This window comes from Gobio gobio (assembly GCF_949357685.1).
Source record: "Gobio gobio genome assembly, chromosome: 3".
Lineage (NCBI taxonomy): Eukaryota > Metazoa > Chordata > Actinopteri > Cypriniformes > Gobionidae > Gobio > Gobio gobio.
In genome coordinates, this window is record NC_137099.1 from 68,909,250 (window position 1) to 68,928,754 (window position 19,505).

Below are 19,505 nucleotides of genomic sequence, written 5' to 3' on the forward strand. Positions count from 1 at the left end.
AACTCTTGACTCCTGGTCTTCATTCAACATATCTGGTCTGTGGGTCTAAAATTGTGTCCCCAACAATAGTATATGTATTGAACAAAAACAAAGTATTGTATTTATCACAATACACAGAAAATAGTACACAGTAAAATCCGAGTGTTAAATTACCACTGCTCAGAGAACATTTGGTCCCACTCTACAGAGTGTTAAAGTAACACTGAATCAGTGTTAAAGTTAATGAGATAATTAAGAGATTAATTAAGTGATGATTGACCATTAGTGATGAACACCTGATGATAATGAGCAAAATCACTGAAGAAAAGAGAAAAAAGAAAAACACAAGAACAACGGCTGACTATAAAAAAGACATTAAATCTCTGAAGATCTCAGCAGAGGAGGATTCGACACAACCAGAATTGTGATCATCCTTTATTTGAGCTCTTGACCCTTTACTTGTCTTATAATTCTCCTCTTTCTGCTGTAACTGCCTTTTAATCAAATATGTTTGTTATGGCATGAAAGAAAACATGATCAGAAGTTTCTTGATCAAATCATAATCTCAAGATCTGATCCAGTTTATGAGTAAATGGATGGTACACATTTACTTTATTTATGTGCTGTTAGCTATAAAAGTTTTGTGAAACTACTTCATGATGTCCAGTAGTGCAGAATGAATTCATAAAAATTAAAAAATTCATAAAACTTCAATGTTTTCAGAAAGTTTAGAGCTGCAGCAGATACTCGTCAAACACACACACATCAAGAATCAGCTCATGAATCGCAACAATGGTGACAAACGCTTCATCCTGCAGTGCATGCTGGGAGTCATGGATGAGTTTATGGGGACTCCCAGAATTAGCCTGGTTAAAACCAGACCATTCTCAGTAGTAACTGAGTTATGGTCTGGCAAAGCTTCATAGACAAATCATTTCCAAAGGGGCGTCACCAACGGGCATCGCTCAAATGCCTCTCGGCGCAATTGGATAGACCTAAAACCAATCAGAGCGATGAGGGAGATGACGTATGCAGAGCGACGGAGAAACATCTGACTCTGGCCGTTTCTCAATATGCGTTCTTGTCTGTACTTGTGTTCTCAAATAGGAAATGTCCCCAGTTTCCATTTCAGAAATCTGGTCACTTTACCTAAACCACATATTAATGTTTAATTATTTTTAAAATGTAAACGAAAAGAGGCATGGTGTTTTATACTTCGTTTTATTATAAATATATAAGATAATCAATGTAGGCCTAGCTATGCGTTGCCTGAACCACATTCGTGTGGCTATTATTATGTTTAATTATTATTATTTTTTTTTATGAAATGAGGCAGTGGTGTTTTTTATTATATATTTCGTACGCAAACTTCTGACTTGCTTCCGTGACTTACCAAGTTTGACTCCGGAGAATGAACTCCCGAGGACGGGAGGACACTAGTCCGCCTAGTCTGCTAATGGACAAGCAGCGTTCTTGACAGTATCACTCAGTATATATTTGTATATGTAGTGCAGGCAATGCATATTATCTTCAATGCATGTTTATAACAAAACGAAATATAAAAAACCCAGCCTCTTTTCGTTTACATTTAAACACACACACACACACACACACATAATCAGTGTTGGGGTTAACGCATTACAAGTAGCTTGAGTTACGTAATAATATTACTTTTTCCAAGTAACTAGTAAAGTAACGCATTACTTTTCAAATTTACAACAAAATATCTGAGTTACTTTTTCAAAAAAGTAACGCAAGTTACTTTCACATTAATTTGACTGACAGGTCTCCTGTCCCCATGTTGTGTGTGAACATGATGGTTATTGTAGTTCTAGACTAAATGTGAGCATTTATTTATCTCACATACACAATAAAGATTCTGTCCTCCTCAAAATGAATAAAATCAGTCAAATGCAAAATCACAGTACTATGCAAACCTCCAATAATTAAATGTTAAATAAAACAACTATTTTTATGCATAATCTACCTTTATATTTAATTTACCAATGTCTTGCTGCTGAACTTTGATGATGAAAATTACTAGATTTTTTGTTTTTCTTTGTTTTTTTGTTTTTAGACCTTTTTCTCCTGCATCCTATTCTCCATTATCCAGAGCTGCGCCCTCTAGTGTTCATGCGTCAATTTGCATTTTTACCTCAGCCTGGGGCTTATTATTTCAATTTTGGTATGAAGAGGTCTTTACCGTTGCAAAAAAATATAACTTTTTTGTTATAAAAACAAAACAAAAACAAAAACAAGCCCAGCCCAGGTGAGAAAAAGTAACGCAAAAGTAACGTAACGCATTACTTTTCTTAAAAAGTAACTAAGTAACTCAATTAGTTACTTTTTAAGGGAGTAACGCAATATTGTAATGCATTACTTTTCAAAGTAACTTTCCCCAACACTGCACATAATATAGGCTATGATTATCACTGTAATAAATTAAATATGACACAAAACACAACCCAGTCTCTTTTTGTTAAATGTCAGTTTATGTGTGATCATCCATAGCAATCATAAAAGTATAAGTAAAAGGTATAAGAAGCTATACAATAAATAAAGCAATTCAGTCAAAGTCAGCGCTAGGAGACTACAACGGTAAAGTTTAATATCTTAAAAATATAAAGTTATGAAACTTCACTTTGCCCTCAGACAAAACGATCTGTCAGGGAGCAAATTATAGATTAATGAGAGCAAAGATCAGCCGTTAGATCTACACAAGACGAGACGGTTTAACCACTACAGAGACATCAGAGCCAGCGGCAGACGGCAGAAGGACTGGCCGAGGAAAGGCGCCTCTCGGCGGGCTCAATGATCGATTGAGCGCCGCTGAACCACTGGCGCTCACAACTCCGAAAACAGCAGATAAAATTTAAAAAAAGGTGCTCTCTTTATAAATAAACCACATATTTGAGCTTTAAACAACTACATTCACGCCTGAAAAGGACTTTAAACTATATTTTGTAAAACATTAACACTACCAGAGGGCTCTCGCTAAGACCCATTCTTTTAGCCACCAAAGGGCCAAGCTGGTATCAGACTTTTGCCGAATCCAGTCGGTAAGACAGCAATAACATCTTTTTTAGATATGAAGGCTTCGAGTGTTGTTCTTTGCTCGGGTTTTAACGAAAAGGAAAAGTTTAAATCGCTTAAAACAGACGCGATAGCTGATTCGAACGAGTGATGCTCCACAGTAGCGGCAAATCTGCTTCAATGTCGCTGCGCTGTCGTCATCGTCTAAAGCCCGCCCCAACGTTTCTAATTGGTGCCGCAATTTCTAGGGTTTAGAAATGGATTTGAATGGGGTCTTTGCCAGACTACTTGCAGAGCAAATCTAAATTTGCCGGAAGTTGTCTGGGTTTTCCCAGGCTATCCCAGAATGCATTGCGGGATGAAGCTTTTGGTTTGTCACCATTATTGAGATTCATGAGCTGATTCTTGATATGTGTGTGTGCCTGTGTGACACCATAGACTAGAACATCCTTTGTGCACAGTGTATCTAAAATCAAATGTGCAGATAATGACAATAATTACATTAAAAAAATTATTTATAACTGAAAATATTTTTTACAGTAAAGTTTCAGATATCAAACACTTGCTGAGCTCAGCAAATTTATGCGATGATAACTTGTCTGATCATAGTTTTCTCAAGGTCATTTCTGCTGCTTCAAGTGTGCATAATAAACACACAGTCACAGCAAACAGTGAAAACCTAATCTGAAAGGGTCAAGAGCTCAAATAAAGGAGCCACTAATCACGATTCTGGAGACTTCAGATGAAACATTCACTGAATCATCAACACAAATCCTGTTTATCTCAATAAGAGCTTCTGTCTGACAGAAATAAAGTCAGTCTGGTCAGTGATAACAATTGAAAAGCGGTGAAAGCATTTGAAAAAGACATTGAAAAAGACATTGAAAAAGAGGCATGATGTGATTGGCTGCCAAAACACCCACTGACGTTCTATCCAGAGTAACATTTAACACACATTGTGTGTTATATCTACACAACATGTGTCAAAATAGCATCAACACACTCAGTGTGTTGTTTTTTAACACATCTCTTTTTAGAGTGTACTGCCATCGTCTCAATCTCTTCTCAGATGATCAGATTTATCAATGTTTCTTTTTAAATCTGGAAAAAAGCAAACCAAAAAACTCATCAGATTATTGTTGTTTGTGGTCATTTTTCTGAATCACACTGTTGTAGAAATGTCTTAATATTCTGTGAGGTGAATGATGAAGAGTGAAACTCACCGTTAACGTTGTGTTGTGTGTTGTGTTGTTCAGTCTGACACACACTCTTTATGTATCTGTCAGATTCTAATGCTCCTCCCTTGTGTTGCAGAAGAAATGTATATGGCAAACCCTTCATTGGTGTGACATAGTGTGCGTTAATGAACAGTGTGCCTGTTTCTTTCATTATTTATTCAATTGCTTTTTGCATTTATTTTGACAGGACAGTGGAGAAGCAGCAAGAAAGTACAGCATCAACGCACCTCCGACATGATGACAGAATTATAATATAATTTGGGTTCAATGATCATGGAAACATCTATAAAATCACTGAGTCACTCGCATCTTCAACTGACCTTTTATCAGTAAGAGCATCTGCCATTACAGTCACGCTTGCACTGCACAATGTTGAAATACTAAAAGTGTTTCTTTTAGTTGGCCAGTTTGACTCTTGACTTTTTATGTGTGTTTGTGGTTTATGTTACGGTGTTAACAAAACACATAATCTGTTCAAATCAAAAGAAACCATAAACAAAAATGATCATGGAGAAAATGTTTTGACTAAACTCATCACTGACGGTGAAGATTAGGGTTTAGTAGGATTGGAACTACACTCTGCAGGACATCAGCTCTCTAGGACCAAACTTGCCTACCCTTGACTTAGAGGTACAACAATTTTTTCTTAGGACAAGTTTCCTACGCCCCATGAAGCCTTGCGTCAAATGTGGGAGCGTCTTCCGGTTCCAAAATGCGCATAAAACTAGGTGGATGGAAACATAGCTTATTGACATTCAACAGTTGACAGTCATTCAAGCTATCCAAATTGGCTAACGATGTGGGAACACAACCTCAACGAACTTTCAAAAGGGTGAAACAACAGTACCTTTACTCTCTGTCAGAGCTCAGAGGCATATCAGTATCTGTCAGAAACGATCTATTAGCAGACATTGAGCCGAGCCTGAGCCTACACGTATCCCGCAGGTGTTCATGTATTAGGGCCAGGACGCTGTTGTAGTCATGCAGCAGCTCTTTTGTGGAAGGTCAGTAAAGTAAGAACAATTAAGGGCAAGGAAATTGTATTGTTTATTGTATTGTGATATTATTAATGAACTAATAAATGTACTAAACTGAAATGTTTGCAATGTCATGTTGCAAATGTTGCTTCACAGTAACCTTCACTTAACCCTCGTGGCACCATCTGATAAAAACCAAAAAAAAAGTAAAAATTATAATTTTGAAACCTTGCCAATGATCCGAAAAACACTTAGCCTCTTCACTAAATAGCACACAAAATACAATTGGTATACTACTTCCGCCGCCTTACCGGAAGTTGTACCCACATTCTTTTTTACAGTAGCGTCCCGCCGGGAAAATATGGATATAATGGAGAAAATTATACTGATAAGTTTCAATAACTAAAATTATTACTTTTTTTACATGGCCATAACAAAACTACATTGACTCACATAATGTGTTCATAGCAGGGGTTTATTAAAGTTTACTGTTGATACGTTTCAGTTGTCAATTTAAAGAAGTGACCCAAATCAAAGAAGACGCAAGTAAAGAAAACATCCCAGATAACAGACCAACACTGAATCATCGTTGAATCAATGTTAATGCATCAACTAAAATATCATTGAATCAATGTTGAAATTGAACAGGTTTGCACCCTGAAATACTGTTATTTCAACGATGAAAAATAGATCAAGATGGGCTTAAAATCTATATTTTTTCAACTTAAATTAAATCACTTATTTAACACTGAATCAACATAGAAACACTATAAAATCAATCTTGCTTTATGTACAGCAGGATTCTATGCCAGTTAATTTCCATGTATGGCTGCAATTTATATGATTTTGTATCAAAAAGTCACTCAAAGTAAACAACATCCTTCAGTTTACATGCAAATGTATTTATTTATGCCCCCACAGTTTCAACAGGAAATCTCACATTGACTTAAAACAATTACATCTGAATTTATAACACAAGTGAAAAACATGACAATCTGGCAAAACGGAAGTAAATACAAATGGAAACTCGTCAATAAAGACAGAAATGGGACAGTACTACTGAAAGAAAAAAGGTAGAAGAACTTAGGCCCCAAGCCTTTCAGGGGCGTAACGGAGCCATTTGTGCACCGTCCCAGCAAAGATGAACTCTGATGCTTCCTTTTTATCAGCATTCACTTGTAATGCACCTAAAACAACAAGAAGTTAGTAAATATTTGGAAATGTGATTATTATACATTACAAATGTACTACAAAATGAAGTGAAACTTGAAATGTCCCACTGAGCAAAGTTATGTCCAAAAGACGTCTTGTCAATGTCTTTGCCCCTAGAGGCGTACGTTGAAAAGACGTCCACTGAGGAGCCAGAATGAACGTTTTTATGACGTCTGTTTTTGACGTGTTCTGCACGTCCGATATAGACGTTCATGGAACCTCAAGGTTAAAAACTAGTTCAAATGTGCTCATTGTGGACATATTTTCCATTTGTAATTGCAAAGCAACTCACAGACAGTGTGTGTTTGTCCAGAAATCATGAAAATAAAAGAAACTTAGCTCACACCTTTAGACACTTTAGACAACTTAGCATCTGTAATTCACACATCTTTGGATCGTGAGAGAATCGTGGGATTCAATCCAGGATCTTCTTGCTGTGAGGAGACAGTGTTTCCCACTGAGACACTGGAGCTGCCCTTAATCACAGACATAAGACACACTTTGACTATTTCTGTCAGACGTCTACAGAAGCTCTTACTGACAATTAACAGAGCTTTAGATGTTGATGTTTATGGTGAATTTGAAGTCACCATTGTGGTGGGAAGCGTTTGCTTTAGTTGGGCTCTTGGTCCCTGTACTTAAGTTAGCTTCTCTTTGGCTGCTGTAACTGTGTGTGTGTGAAACACAATAGTTGTGGCTGAGAAAGCAAAGATAAAGCGAGTTCAGGTGTTGTCAGCACCTTGTTGATGACTAAATCATCAGAAGTCTAGAATCTGATGTTGTGCTTTTGAGTTTTAGGTTCTTGTTCGGCAAATAATAATTTGTTTATATACTATAACCTTGTGAATCCACTCTATTGTCACCAATAGCAATAAACAAATCACTCATCCTGAAAGATGATAGAACAGCAGGTGCACATTGTTTTGAGAAAATATTTCTCATAGTCACACACAGACATCAAGATTTTGCATATGATTCACAACAACGGTGAAAATCAAGCATGAGTTTTGTACTTTGAAGCTACCCATCATGCATTGCAGCATTAAGTTTCTTTTGTTATCATTGTCACCGTTGTTGTGAATCATATGCAAAATCTTGATTTCTAGTTGGGCAGTTTGACTCTTGGCCTATGATGTCAGTTTATGGTCTTTGTAACAGTGTTTACTCAAACACAAACATATTTGTTGAGAAAGAAGCTTTTAACAAAGATTGTCATATGATATATCTTTCAACCTCATAGAGGAGACGGATAACTGACACATAAAAATATAATTGTCAAATTGTTATCAGTAGATTTTCACCAGCATTCTTTTCTTGCCAGATATCAAATATTCAGAATTTTGAAACACTTTAGGCACACCCACACAAGCATCAATAGTCTGCATATTAATCTCAATGATGGTGACATTCTTCATGCTGCAATGCATGCTGGGATATATAATCATCATAGTATAACACTCATGACTCCCAGCATGCATTGCAGCATGTCACCATTGTTTAGATTCATATGATGATTCTGGATGTCTGTGTGCGCAAACAATTTTCCCCCCCTGAATGTGTCTAAAAATCCAAATTGAGGATGACTGATCTGTGGCAGTAAAGCATTTATGGTGAAAATCTATTAAAACAACTTTTATTAACATTTCTATTATCCACTTTTCTCAAAGATTAGTTTGGTCAACAACAAAAAAATCTTTATGATGATAACTATTTCACCTGATAATTTATGTTTATGGATTCCTTTGCAACGTGTTCCAGTAAACTGTTACTAAGACCACAAACTGACATAAAATGCCAAGTCAAACTGCCCAACTAAAATAAACACTAAACTAAACATTTCCCATAAAACATCAAACTCTAAACCTCTGTTAATTCTCAAAAAGAACTGTAGACAAATGACAGAAATAAAGTCAGTCTGGTTTATAATAAGAGAGATTTAATGTCTTTTCAGTTGATGTCATCATAAGCTGTGGCTGTAGTTGTGTTTCTCTTTCCGTCGATGATTCTGCTCATTATCATCAGGTGTCTTCAATAATCAAACAATCATCCCTCAATTAATCACTTAAGTATCTTATTAACTCTAACACTGCTTCAGTGTTACTTTAACACCCTGCTGGTGGTTCCCATATGAACACCGAGCGGTGTTAATTCAACACCGGGGAATTTACTGTGTAGAAAACACGAAAACACCGTTCTGTCTGGAGAGAGAGAAGCCGCAGTGTGTGCACGAATAATAAATAAGTAGCTACACATAAGAAATCACTGATCACAGATCAGAAGGAACTGAAAAAAGACTTCATTTGTACATCCAAACACTGAGAAACTGCCAGCATTCACTAGTTCACAAGCCTTGATCTCTCCAGGATAAACAAATATTGCGCTCGCATGGGCGTGCCAGATTCTCTGGGCGGAGGAAAGGGAGGAAACCGCTCCTGCTTGGACGTCAAACCAGGAGACTTCAGGATTGGCTAGTCTGGCCTGTCATTTTCTCAAAGGCAGAGAAAGACAGCCAGAACTCGGTTTTACACCGATCAACATTTCTATCCACTTGGGGACAATATTCAGGCTAGGGGAACTCATATTAATGTTGAAATACCTCATAAAATGAAAATTTCATGCTATGGGACCTTTAAGCTCGGACAGTCCCATTGTGTCAAAATCAATCCAGAGCACCACAATCTCCACAGTGTACGGCAAAAACCAGCCATGCCAACTGTAAAGTACAAGTTTTTCTTCATTCTGTATTCAAGCACATAGTTTTACTCCAAATTGTTCCTACACTCCCAAAAATAAAGGTTCTTTACTGGCAACTTCAACATCACAGAATCTTTCCTCTGCACAAACGGTATTTTATCATTTAAAACTAAAATAAATTGATAAAATCATAATTTAAGGACTTTTGACTAAACAGTTCTTCGGGGAACCGTAAATGGTTCTTGTATTGCATCTATTGGTGAAACCCCTTTTTTAGGAGTCGGTTAAACTAACCACATAAATCTGGTTTTGAGCATTTATGACTTGTCTTGGTAAATGCTTGCTTTAAGATTTTAATGTGTGTTGGGCTGAATTTAGAGAGAAAGATTCTCATTTTGATCTTCATCTCATAGTCAGTTTCTCTATTGTTTGCAATAATGGACACATTGACATACAAGTGTTGATTCATTTTAATAGTAAATGCTAAGAGCAATAACAACATTACTGGTTTACTCAATAGCATGATTAAGAAAGGAAAGCAAAACATTAAACCTTCCCACTGAGCAAAGGTGTACGTTGAAAAGACGTCCACTGAGGAGCCAGAATGAAAGTTTTTATGACGTCTGTTTTTGACGTGTTCTGCACGTCTGATATAGACGTTCATGGAACCTCAAGGTTAAAAACTAGTTCAAATGTGCTCATTGTGGACATATTTCCCATTTGTAATTGCAAAGCAACTCACAGACAGTGTGTGTTTGTCCAGAAATCATGAAAATAAAAGAAACTTAGCTCACACCTTTAGACACTTTAGACAACTTAGCATCTGTAATTCACACATCTTTGGATCGTGAGAGAATCGTGGGATTCAATCCAGGATCTTCTTGCTGTGAGGAGACAGTGTTTCCCACTGAGACACTGGTGCTGCCCTTAATCACAGACATAAGACACACTTTGACTATTTCTGTCAGACGTCTACAGAAGCTCTTACTGAGAATTAACAGAGCTTTAGATGTTGATGTTTATGGTGAATTTGAAGTCACCATTGTGCTGGGAAGCGTTTGCTTTAGTTGGGCTCTTGGTCCCTGTATTTGTGTGAGCTTTTCTTTGGCTGCTGTAACTGTGTGTGTGAAACACAATAGTTATGGCTGAGAAAGCAAAGATAAAGCGACTTCAGGTGTTGTCAGCACCTTGTTGATGACTAAATCATCAGAAGTCTAGAATCAGATGTTGTGCTTTTGAGCTTTAGGTTCTTGTTCGGCAAATAATAATTTTTTTATATACTATAACCTTGTGAATCTGCTGTATCGGGACTAATAGCAATAAACAAATCACTCATCCTGAAAGATGATAAAACAGCATGTGCACATTGTTTTGAGAAAATATTTCTCATAGTCACACACAGACATCAAGATTTTGCATATGATTCACAACAACGGTGACAATCATAACAAAAAAAACGTCATGCTGCAATGCATGATGGGTAGCTTCAAAGTACAAAACTCATGCTTGATTGTCACCGTTGTTGTAAATCATATGCAAAATCTTGATGTCTGTGTGTGACTAAGAGAAATATTTTTCCATGACTATTGTGTTTCACACACACAGTTACAGCAGCCAAAGAAAAGCTAACACAAATATAGGGACCAAGAGCCCAACTAAAGCAAACGCTTCCCACCACAATGGTGACTTCAAATTCACCATAAACATCAACATCTAAAGCTCTGTTAATTCTCAGTAAGAGCTTCTGTAGACGTCTGACAGAAATAGTCAAAGTGTGTCTTATGTCTGTGATTAAGGGCAGCACCAGTGTCTCAGTGGGAAACACTGTCTCCTCACAGCAAGAAGATCCTGGATTGAATCCCACGATTCTCTCACCATCCAAAGATGTGTGAATTACAGATGCTAAGTTGTCTAAAGTGTCTAAAGGTGTGAGCTAAGTTTCTTTTATTTTCATGATTTCTGGACAAACACACACTGTCTGTGAGTTGCTTTGCAATTACAAATGGAAAATATGTCCACAATGAGCACATTTGAACTAGTTTTTAACCTTGAGGTTCCATGAACGTCTATATCGGACGTGCAGAACACGTCAAAAACAGACGTCATAAAAACTTTCATTCTGGCTCCTCAGTGGACGTCTTTTCAACGTACGCCTCTAGGGTCAAAGACGTTGACAAGACGTCTTTTGGACATAACTTTGCTCAGTGGGTTGTCATGTGTTTGCTTCTGGAAACACAAATGTTTCTAAGACACACGTCTGATCTTCATGCTGATGGATTTCATACTGACAGTGAAACTGTTCTTCCAGGTTGACCAAACAACACCAATGCTAAAGTGGGTGTCGTCGTCTCCCCATAAATACACACCGTTGGGGTTTGCATTGTGACAAAATTTGTACCAAAATGCCCCAAGATACTCTTTGGCACAGTTCTTCTCATAGGAGTCTTGGTCTTTGTCAAAGGTGGTGAACTTCTGATCATTATGGCCAGATAAAGAGTCGCCTGCAGAGAGAAAGAGCATCATTTAGGACAGTAACTCAACTGGAATGAGTTTTCATGAGAATGAATAAAAGTGTCCTACCAGCTCCTCCATTAGTGAACCCAGAAACTTGCAGTTTATACCCGTCACTTTCAGGACCCACAGAGAAGGACGAATACTGAGCGAAAACTTTCCTTCCATCAAAGTCCTCCAGATCCACTCTAAGCATGTACTTCCTGTTACGTGTCAGCTGATACATGTTGTCCAGCCCTGTTCACACACACACACACACACTCACGATTTAGTTTGGATCTTGACCCTTGATTTTTTTTATATTATATTTTGTTGGGTGCTGTAACTGAGTAGTAACAGCCAGATAAGCAATGACAAAAGCTGATTGCTTGATGTTGGTTATGTTTTGACATCATCATTACTTGACCTGAATCACTAACCTCATTTAGAGCCTAGTCTCTGAGTTGGGTTTATCTTGTTGATTATAACATAAGATCCAGCATTTTCATAATTAATTCTAAGGATTTCTTAAAAGTTGTTCTAATATAAAAAATAAAAAAAATTTAGGCACACGCGAAAATCAATGTGGGAATCTCAACAATGGTGACAAACAGTTCATAAAGCTCATTATTTATTCGTTCAGCAATGAATGATGGGAGCCATGGAATTATTTTGATTGATGGCTCCCAGAATGCATTGCAACATGCTTTTTGATGGTCACCACTGTTGAGATTGTTAGGCTGATTCTTGATGTCTGTGAAAATTTTTTTTTGGGTTGGTTTATTGACAACAACAACTTTTAAGAAAACGTTTGAATTAAGTTGAAAATGCTTGATTTTATTCAGTGTAATCACAAGTCTGGTGTAAATGTAACTCAGATGTAAGGCTATAGTCAATGATTCAGCTCAATTGATGAACACCACCTGATTAGCTCTTACTCTTTACTTGTCTAGCTGTAAAAGCAACCAAAACAAATCTAATGTGTTTAATATCAAGGTGTCAAGATCCAAACTAAATCAAATACTGATCACCATAATGGTAACTTAAGAATTGTGGCGTTCTCCTTTCGCGATTCTGCTTGTTATCATCAGGTGTTCGTCACTAATGGCCAATCATCACTAAATTAATCACTTAATTATCTCATTAACTTTAACACTGCTTCAGTGTTACTTTAACACTCTTATTTTAACACTTTAACACTCTTGAGTGTGGTCTCACATATACTCCCAGGAGAGTTAATTTAACACTGGAGTTTTTGCTGTGTACATTTTCATTGTGACTTAAATGTCCTTAAGGTTTTAAGTTCTAATGCAACCCAAAATCTCTAGTGAATTGTTACCCAGCCAGTGTTCGCCCTCGGTGGTCCCAAATCCTCTCTTGTACTCTTCCCACCCCCGATAGAAATTCACACTGCCGTCCATTCTCCTCTGAATCACCTGTGATGGGTTTATATAGAATAAATGATTCATAATGTGTGTTCTGATGTGTGTTTAATGATCTAAAGTCACATTCGTACCGTCCATCCTCCGTTGTCGTCATCTTTCCCATCTGAGACCATGTGACAGTAAACCCAGAAAGGAACGTCTCCTGCTGGATAGATGGAGTAAATCCCACTGAACTTTTTTCCTGCTTTATAAAGGTCAGAACAGTCGACCGGCTTGAATCCATCAGGAACAGACACAACAGACGCCGTGAAAACATAGAGCAGAGCCGCGACAAAGACCGTCATCTGGAGAGACACACGACTGATCAAGATCCTCCCCACTGAGCAAAGGCGTACGTTGAAAAGACGTCCACTGAGGAGCCAGAATTAAAGTTTTTATGACGTCTGTTTTTGACGTGTTCTGCACGTCCGATATAGACGTTCATGGAACCTCAAGGTTAAAAACTAGTTCAAATTGTGGACATATTTTCCATTTGTAATTGCAAAGCAACTCACAGACAGTGTGTGTTTGTCCAGAAATCATGAAAATAAAAGAAACTTAGCTCACACCTTTAGACACTTTAGACAACTTAGCATCTGTAATTCACACATCTTTGGATCGTGAGAGAATCGTGGGATTCAATCCAGGATCTTCTTGCTGTGAGGAGACAGTGTTTCCCACTGAGACACTGGTGCTGCCCTTAATCACAGACATAAGACACACTTTGACTATTTCTGTCAGACGTCTACAGAAGCTCTTACTGAGAATTAACAGAGCTTTAGATGTTGATGTTTATGGTGGTTATGGAAGTCTAGAATCTGATGTTGTGCTTTTGAGTTTTAGGTTCTTGTTCGGCAAATAATAATTTGTTTATATACTATAACCTTGTGAATCTGCTGTATCGGGACTAATAGCAATAAACAAATCACTCATCCTGAAAGATGATAAAACAGCAGATGCACATTGTTTTGAGAAAATATTTCACATAGTCACACGCAGACATCAAGATTTTGCATATGATTCACAACAACGGTGACAATCATAATAAAAAAAACGTCATGCTGCAATGCATGATGGGTAGCTTCAAAGTACAAAACTCATGCTTGATTGTCACCGTTGTTGTGAAAAATCATGCAAAATCTTGATGTCTGTGTGTGACTAGGAAAAATATTACTCAAAACAATGTGCATCTGCTGTTTTTTCATCTTTCAGGATGAGTGATTTGTTTATTGCTATTGGTGTCAATACAGCAGATTCACAAGGTTAGAGTGGCTATAAACAAATTATTATTTGCCGAACAAGAAAATAAAACTCAAAAGCACAACAGCAGATTCTAGACTTCTGATGATTTAGTCATCAACAAGGAGCTGACAACACCTGAAGTCGCTTTATCTTTGCTTTCTCAGCCATAAGCATTGTGTTTCACACACACAGTTACAGCAGCCAAAGAAAAGCTAACTCAAGTACAGGGACCAAGAGCCCAACTAAAGCAAACGCTTCCCACCACAATGGTGACATAAATTAAATATAAATATCAACATCTAAAGCTCTGTTAATTCTCAGTAAGAGCTTCTGTAGACGTCTGACAGAAATAGTCAAAGTGTGTCTTATGTCTGTGATTAAGGGCAGCACCAGTGTCTCAGTGGGAAACACTGTCTCCTCACAACAAGAAGATCCTGGATTGAATCCCATGATTCTCTCACGATCCAAAGATGTGTGAATTACAGATGCTAAGTTGTCTAAAGTGTCTAAAGGTGTGAGCTAAGTTTCTTTTATTTTCCTGATTTCTGGACAAACACACACTGTCTGTGAGTTGCTTTGCAATTACAAATGGAAAATATGTCCACAATTTGAACTAGTTTTTAACCTTGAGGTTCCATGAGCGTCTATATCGGACGTGCAGAACACGTCAAAAACAGACGTCATAAAAACTTTCATTCTGGCTCCTCAGTGGACGTCTTTTCAACGTACGGCAAAGACATTGAAAAGACGTCTTTTGGACATAACTTTGCTCAGTGGGTCATTTATACATTTATTATCTATGAGGTAAACGCTGAAAAATTAAAGAGTAACTCACCGTTTGTGTTGTGACGACTGAGGCCGAGACGTTCAGATCACTGGATCGTTGAGTCCTTTTATATATTTCTCAACCCAACCTTTATCAGTAGGAAACCGTCTTTTAAACTCTATTTGAATCATTCTTGTATTGTGCAATGATGTTGAAATGTCAACCGTTGATGTAAGCGTTCAGAAAATCATAGGTTGGTCCATTTGACTGTTTTGCAATGATCTTCAAATGATCTGTATTGTGGGAGAAAGATTATTGACTTGTTTTCACAGATTGTACATCAAAATTTTTAAACAATCAGTTTACCTCATAGTAATAGGTGAACATGTTTGGGTTTCGTGAGAAGAATTAGACTAAAATAAGCGTACAGAATACTCGCTCAAATATAAAGATTCTTTATTGGTTCCTTGAAGAACCTTTCCATTGCACGAATGGCTTTTTATAGTAGAAACATTTTTCTTTAGATTATTAAAAAATATATATATTTTAAGAACTGATCACTTAAAGGGTCTTTGGGGAACCAAAAATGTACCTTCTATAGTATCGCTGTGAAAATAGTATAGGCCTAAATGGGCACATGATTTCTGTCTGATTATGTGGGCGGAGCTGGATCTGCTAAAGCCTGAGAAACCCTGATTTATCACATCACACAGTCTGAAATTAAAGTCCATTAAAGTAAAATTGATTGTGTCCATTCTGATTTAGCTTTTATGCTGGATCTCACCATATCATATAATCAGACAAGCAACAACCGTACAGGATGGAAAAATGGCTCATTGAGCACCAGGTTTGTTACAATATGGCATCAGGCCTCAAGATAGAGTGATGAGCAGGAGAATCAACCCAGCAACTCGCAAAAATTCATCTGATGAGAAACACATTTGACGTCGAGTTTATTTGAAGATTTGATTAATTTATGTTATAGTCAAAAGACCAAAACCACATTGATTTACATACACTGAGGACAGTAAAACCTTAAAGCGTTACATTTGTTATATGTTGAAAACAATATCAAATAATTTGTTCCTGAAAACATGAATGTTTTTAAGACACACGTTTGATCTTCATGCTGATGGCTTTGTTCTTAGGATGACCAAACAACACCAACACCATAATGAGTATTTTCTCACCCTAAGTACAAACCGTTGGGGTTTGTATAGTGACAGGTGTTGTACCAAAATGCCCCTGAACACATTTTGGCGCATTTACTCTCATTGGAGTCTTGGTCTTTGTCAAAGGTGGTGAACTTCTGTCCATCCTGAGACACGAGTCGCCTACAGAGAAGAAGAGCATCGTTGAGGATACCCACTGAGAAAAACTATGTCCAAAAGACATCTTTTCAATGTTTTTGCCCCTAGAGGCACCATTTTTCCCCAAACACCTGAAGTCACTTTATCTTTGCTTTCTCAGCCACAACTATTGTGTTTCACACACACACACAATTATAACATCCAAAGAAAAGCTAACACAAATACGGGGACCAAGAGCCCAACTAAAGCAAACACTTCCCACCACAATGGTGAATTAAGTTTTGATCATCTACGCTAATGATAGTCTCTCTGTTTTATCCCGAGGTTTACTGCAGTCAGCCGGATCCGGGCCGTATCCAGTTCAGATGGTGGACCTGCGCCCAGAGAAGACCAACACAGGACCCTGAAGTGTCTGAGAGACCGTGATTAGACTCCCCCTGAAACTGCCTCATCGACACGGCATCTCAATAAACCCGTCTCCGGCGTGTTGACTCAGATTGTTCGAATATTACAATTAAATAATACTTAAATCGATATGTCATCCTCAATAAACCCGTCTCCAGCGTGTTGCCTCCGATCATTCGAATATTGCACTTTAATAATTATTTATTCAACATCATCCTCAATAAACCCGTCTCCGGCATGTTGCCCCCGGTCCCTCGAATATTCTGATCTATTATGACCTCTGAGCTGTAAAACTGCCAGAATAATAATAATAATACGCTGTTTGTTAATTGGCCAGAGGAGAACTGGCACCCCGACTGAGCCTGGTTTCTCCCAAGGTTTATTTTCCTCCATTCTGCTCCTGATGGGGTTTTGGTTTCCTTGCCACTGTTGCCTCTGGCTTGGCGTGCTCAGTTGGGGACACTCAATTTTTCAACTAAACATCTAATTAATAAACTAAATTAACCATTTAAACTAAATTACTGATCCAATTATTGATCTAAAGCCCACACTGTCACTGTATGATACTTGAAATGAACTGATGACATCAGCGTTTTTTCCAGAATGGCTATACAGCTGAATAAAGTTATGCTGCATTATTTTCCTGTTTAACACTGTAAAGCTGCTTTGAAACAATCTACATTGTTAAAAGTGCTATATAAATAAAGTTGACTTGACTATGTGTATGCCATAGAAAAGAGATGTGTTTTTAGTCTAGATTTAAACTGACAGAGTGTGTCTGCTTCCCCAACAATGCTAGGAAGACTGTTCCAGAGTTTAGGTGCTAAATAGTAAAAGGATCGACCGCCTGCAGTTGATTTGGATATTCTCGGTATGATCAACTGGCCAGAGTTTTGAGACCGCAGTAGACGTGATGGAGTATAATGTGTTAAGAGCTCGCTCAAGTATTGGGGAGCTAAACCATTTAGTGCTTTGTTAGGGATAAGCAAGATTTTAAAATGTATGCGATGTTTAATAGGCAGCCAGTGCAGTGTTGACAGAACTGGGCTAATATGGTCATACTTCCTGGTTCTAGTAAGAACTCGAGCTGCTGCGTTTTGGACCTGCTGGAGTTTATTTATTAAGCGAGCAGGGCAACCACCCAGTAGAGCATTACAATAATCTAGAGGTCATGAGCGCATTAACTAACTGTTCAGCATTTTGCATTGAGAGCAAGTGTCGTAATTTAGATATAATTTTAAGATGTATATTTAAGAATGCAGTTTTACAGATGCTAGAAACGCGGCTTTCAAACGAAAGATTGGTATCAAAGAGCACACCCAGGTTCCTCACTGACCACGAGGACTTGACAGAGCAGCCATCAAGTGTGTTCTAGGTTACTACGTGCAGAGGGTTAGTGGACAGGACAGTGGAGAAGCAGCAGGAAAGTACAGCATCAACACACCTCCGACATGATGACAGAATTATAATGTAATTTGGGTTGAATGATAATAGAAACATCTATAAAATCACTGAGTCACTCGCATCTTCAACTGACCTTTTATCAGTAAGAGCATCTGCCATTACAGTCACGCTTGCACGGCACAATGTTGAAATACTAAATGGCGATAAGTTACATGATTAGCAATAGTTTTGTTTTTCAAAATGGAACCTGTGTGTCTGTCCATTTTAGAATGGAAATATTTAGCATTTCTGGATTTGAAACACAAAGTCATACAGGTTCCCAAGCTGCAAGCCTGCAAAAAACATTCTGTTACATTCTGGCTAAAGGAAGCAACAAAAGAAAGGGATCAGAGACGAAACATGTATTAAGTCTAGGGGTGTAAATAATGAAAATAATAAATGAACAACAGTAAATAGACAGTTTAGAAGTTGGTGGTCCAGCTGCAGAATATCCACAAACAGTTACAACAGACAGAGAAAAAAATGCTGACAAGTCAAGGGTCAAGAACCCAACTAAAGCAACACTGATCACCATAATGGTGGTGCCAAACAAAACTATTATTTTCAATAAATCATCAACATCTAAACCTCAGTAAGAGCTTCTGTAGTCGTCTGACAGAAATAAAGTCAGTCTGGTTAGTAATGTGTGAAGCTGGTAATGCTGTTTGTGGAGTTTTAATCCTCCATTTTCTAATGCATTCAAAATGTTCGCGGGTGAAACTAGACGCGGTAGACGCGATTTTGAGGCTCTATTCGCGTTTGGTGTGAACGCAGCATAACACTCTCAGAAAAAAAGGTACAGTGGAGGTACAATTTTGTTCCTTGGGGAACAAAACGTATAACTGTACACAATTGGTCCTTAGGGTACAATAATACCATTGGTTTCTCTACTTAGCAGGTGTAGGCAAGTTTGGTCCTAGTGAGTTGCTGTCCAGCAGAGTTTGGCTCCAACCCTGAAAGACATCTATACACAGTAAATTCCCCAGTGTTAAATTAACACTGCTCAGAGCACATATGGTCCCACTCTACAGAGTGTTAAAGTAAACAAAGTCTGTCTGGTTAGTAATGTGTGAAGCTGGTGATGCTGTTTGTGGAGTTGTTTAATCCTCCTCTGCTGAGATCTTCAGAGATTTAATGTCTTTTTTATAGTCAGTCGTAGTTCTTGTGTTTTTATTTTTCTCTTTTCTTCTGTGATTTTGCTCATTATCATCAGGTGTTCATCACTAATGGTCAATCATCACTTAATTAATTTCTTAATTATCTCATTAACTTTAACACTGATTCAGTGTTAC

At 37.7% G+C, this 19,505-nt stretch overlaps 1 protein-coding gene across 4 annotated transcripts; it reads right to left on the minus strand.

Moving 5' to 3' along the window:
• Positions 1–6,110: 6,110 nt before the first annotated feature.
• Positions 6,111–15,210, minus strand: LOC307123838 (microfibril-associated glycoprotein 4-like). Of its 4 annotated transcripts, none has more exons than XR_013816217.1 (6): positions 15,125–15,210; positions 13,140–13,352; positions 12,963–13,059; positions 11,714–11,881; positions 11,285–11,634; positions 6,111–6,580 (listed from the first exon to the last, which is right to left on the minus strand). XR_013816217.1 is itself a non-coding variant. In XM_079812580.1 (5 exons), the coding sequence occupies exons 2-5, from the start codon at positions 13,350–13,352 to the stop codon at positions 11,378–11,380; spliced, it is 735 nt and encodes a 244-aa protein (XP_079668706.1). In that variant the 5' UTR covers positions 15,125–15,200; the 3' UTR covers positions 11,259–11,377. The 4 variants fall into 4 exon arrangements, 1 of the variants encoding a protein (XP_079668706.1); XR_013816218.1 differs by having other exon boundaries at positions 6,112–6,580; positions 11,314–11,634; positions 15,125–15,200; XR_013816219.1 differs by lacking the exon at positions 6,111–6,580 and adding an exon at positions 9,589–9,724 and having other exon boundaries at positions 11,314–11,634; positions 15,125–15,200.
• Between the last annotated feature and the right edge of the window lie 4,295 nt (positions 15,211–19,505).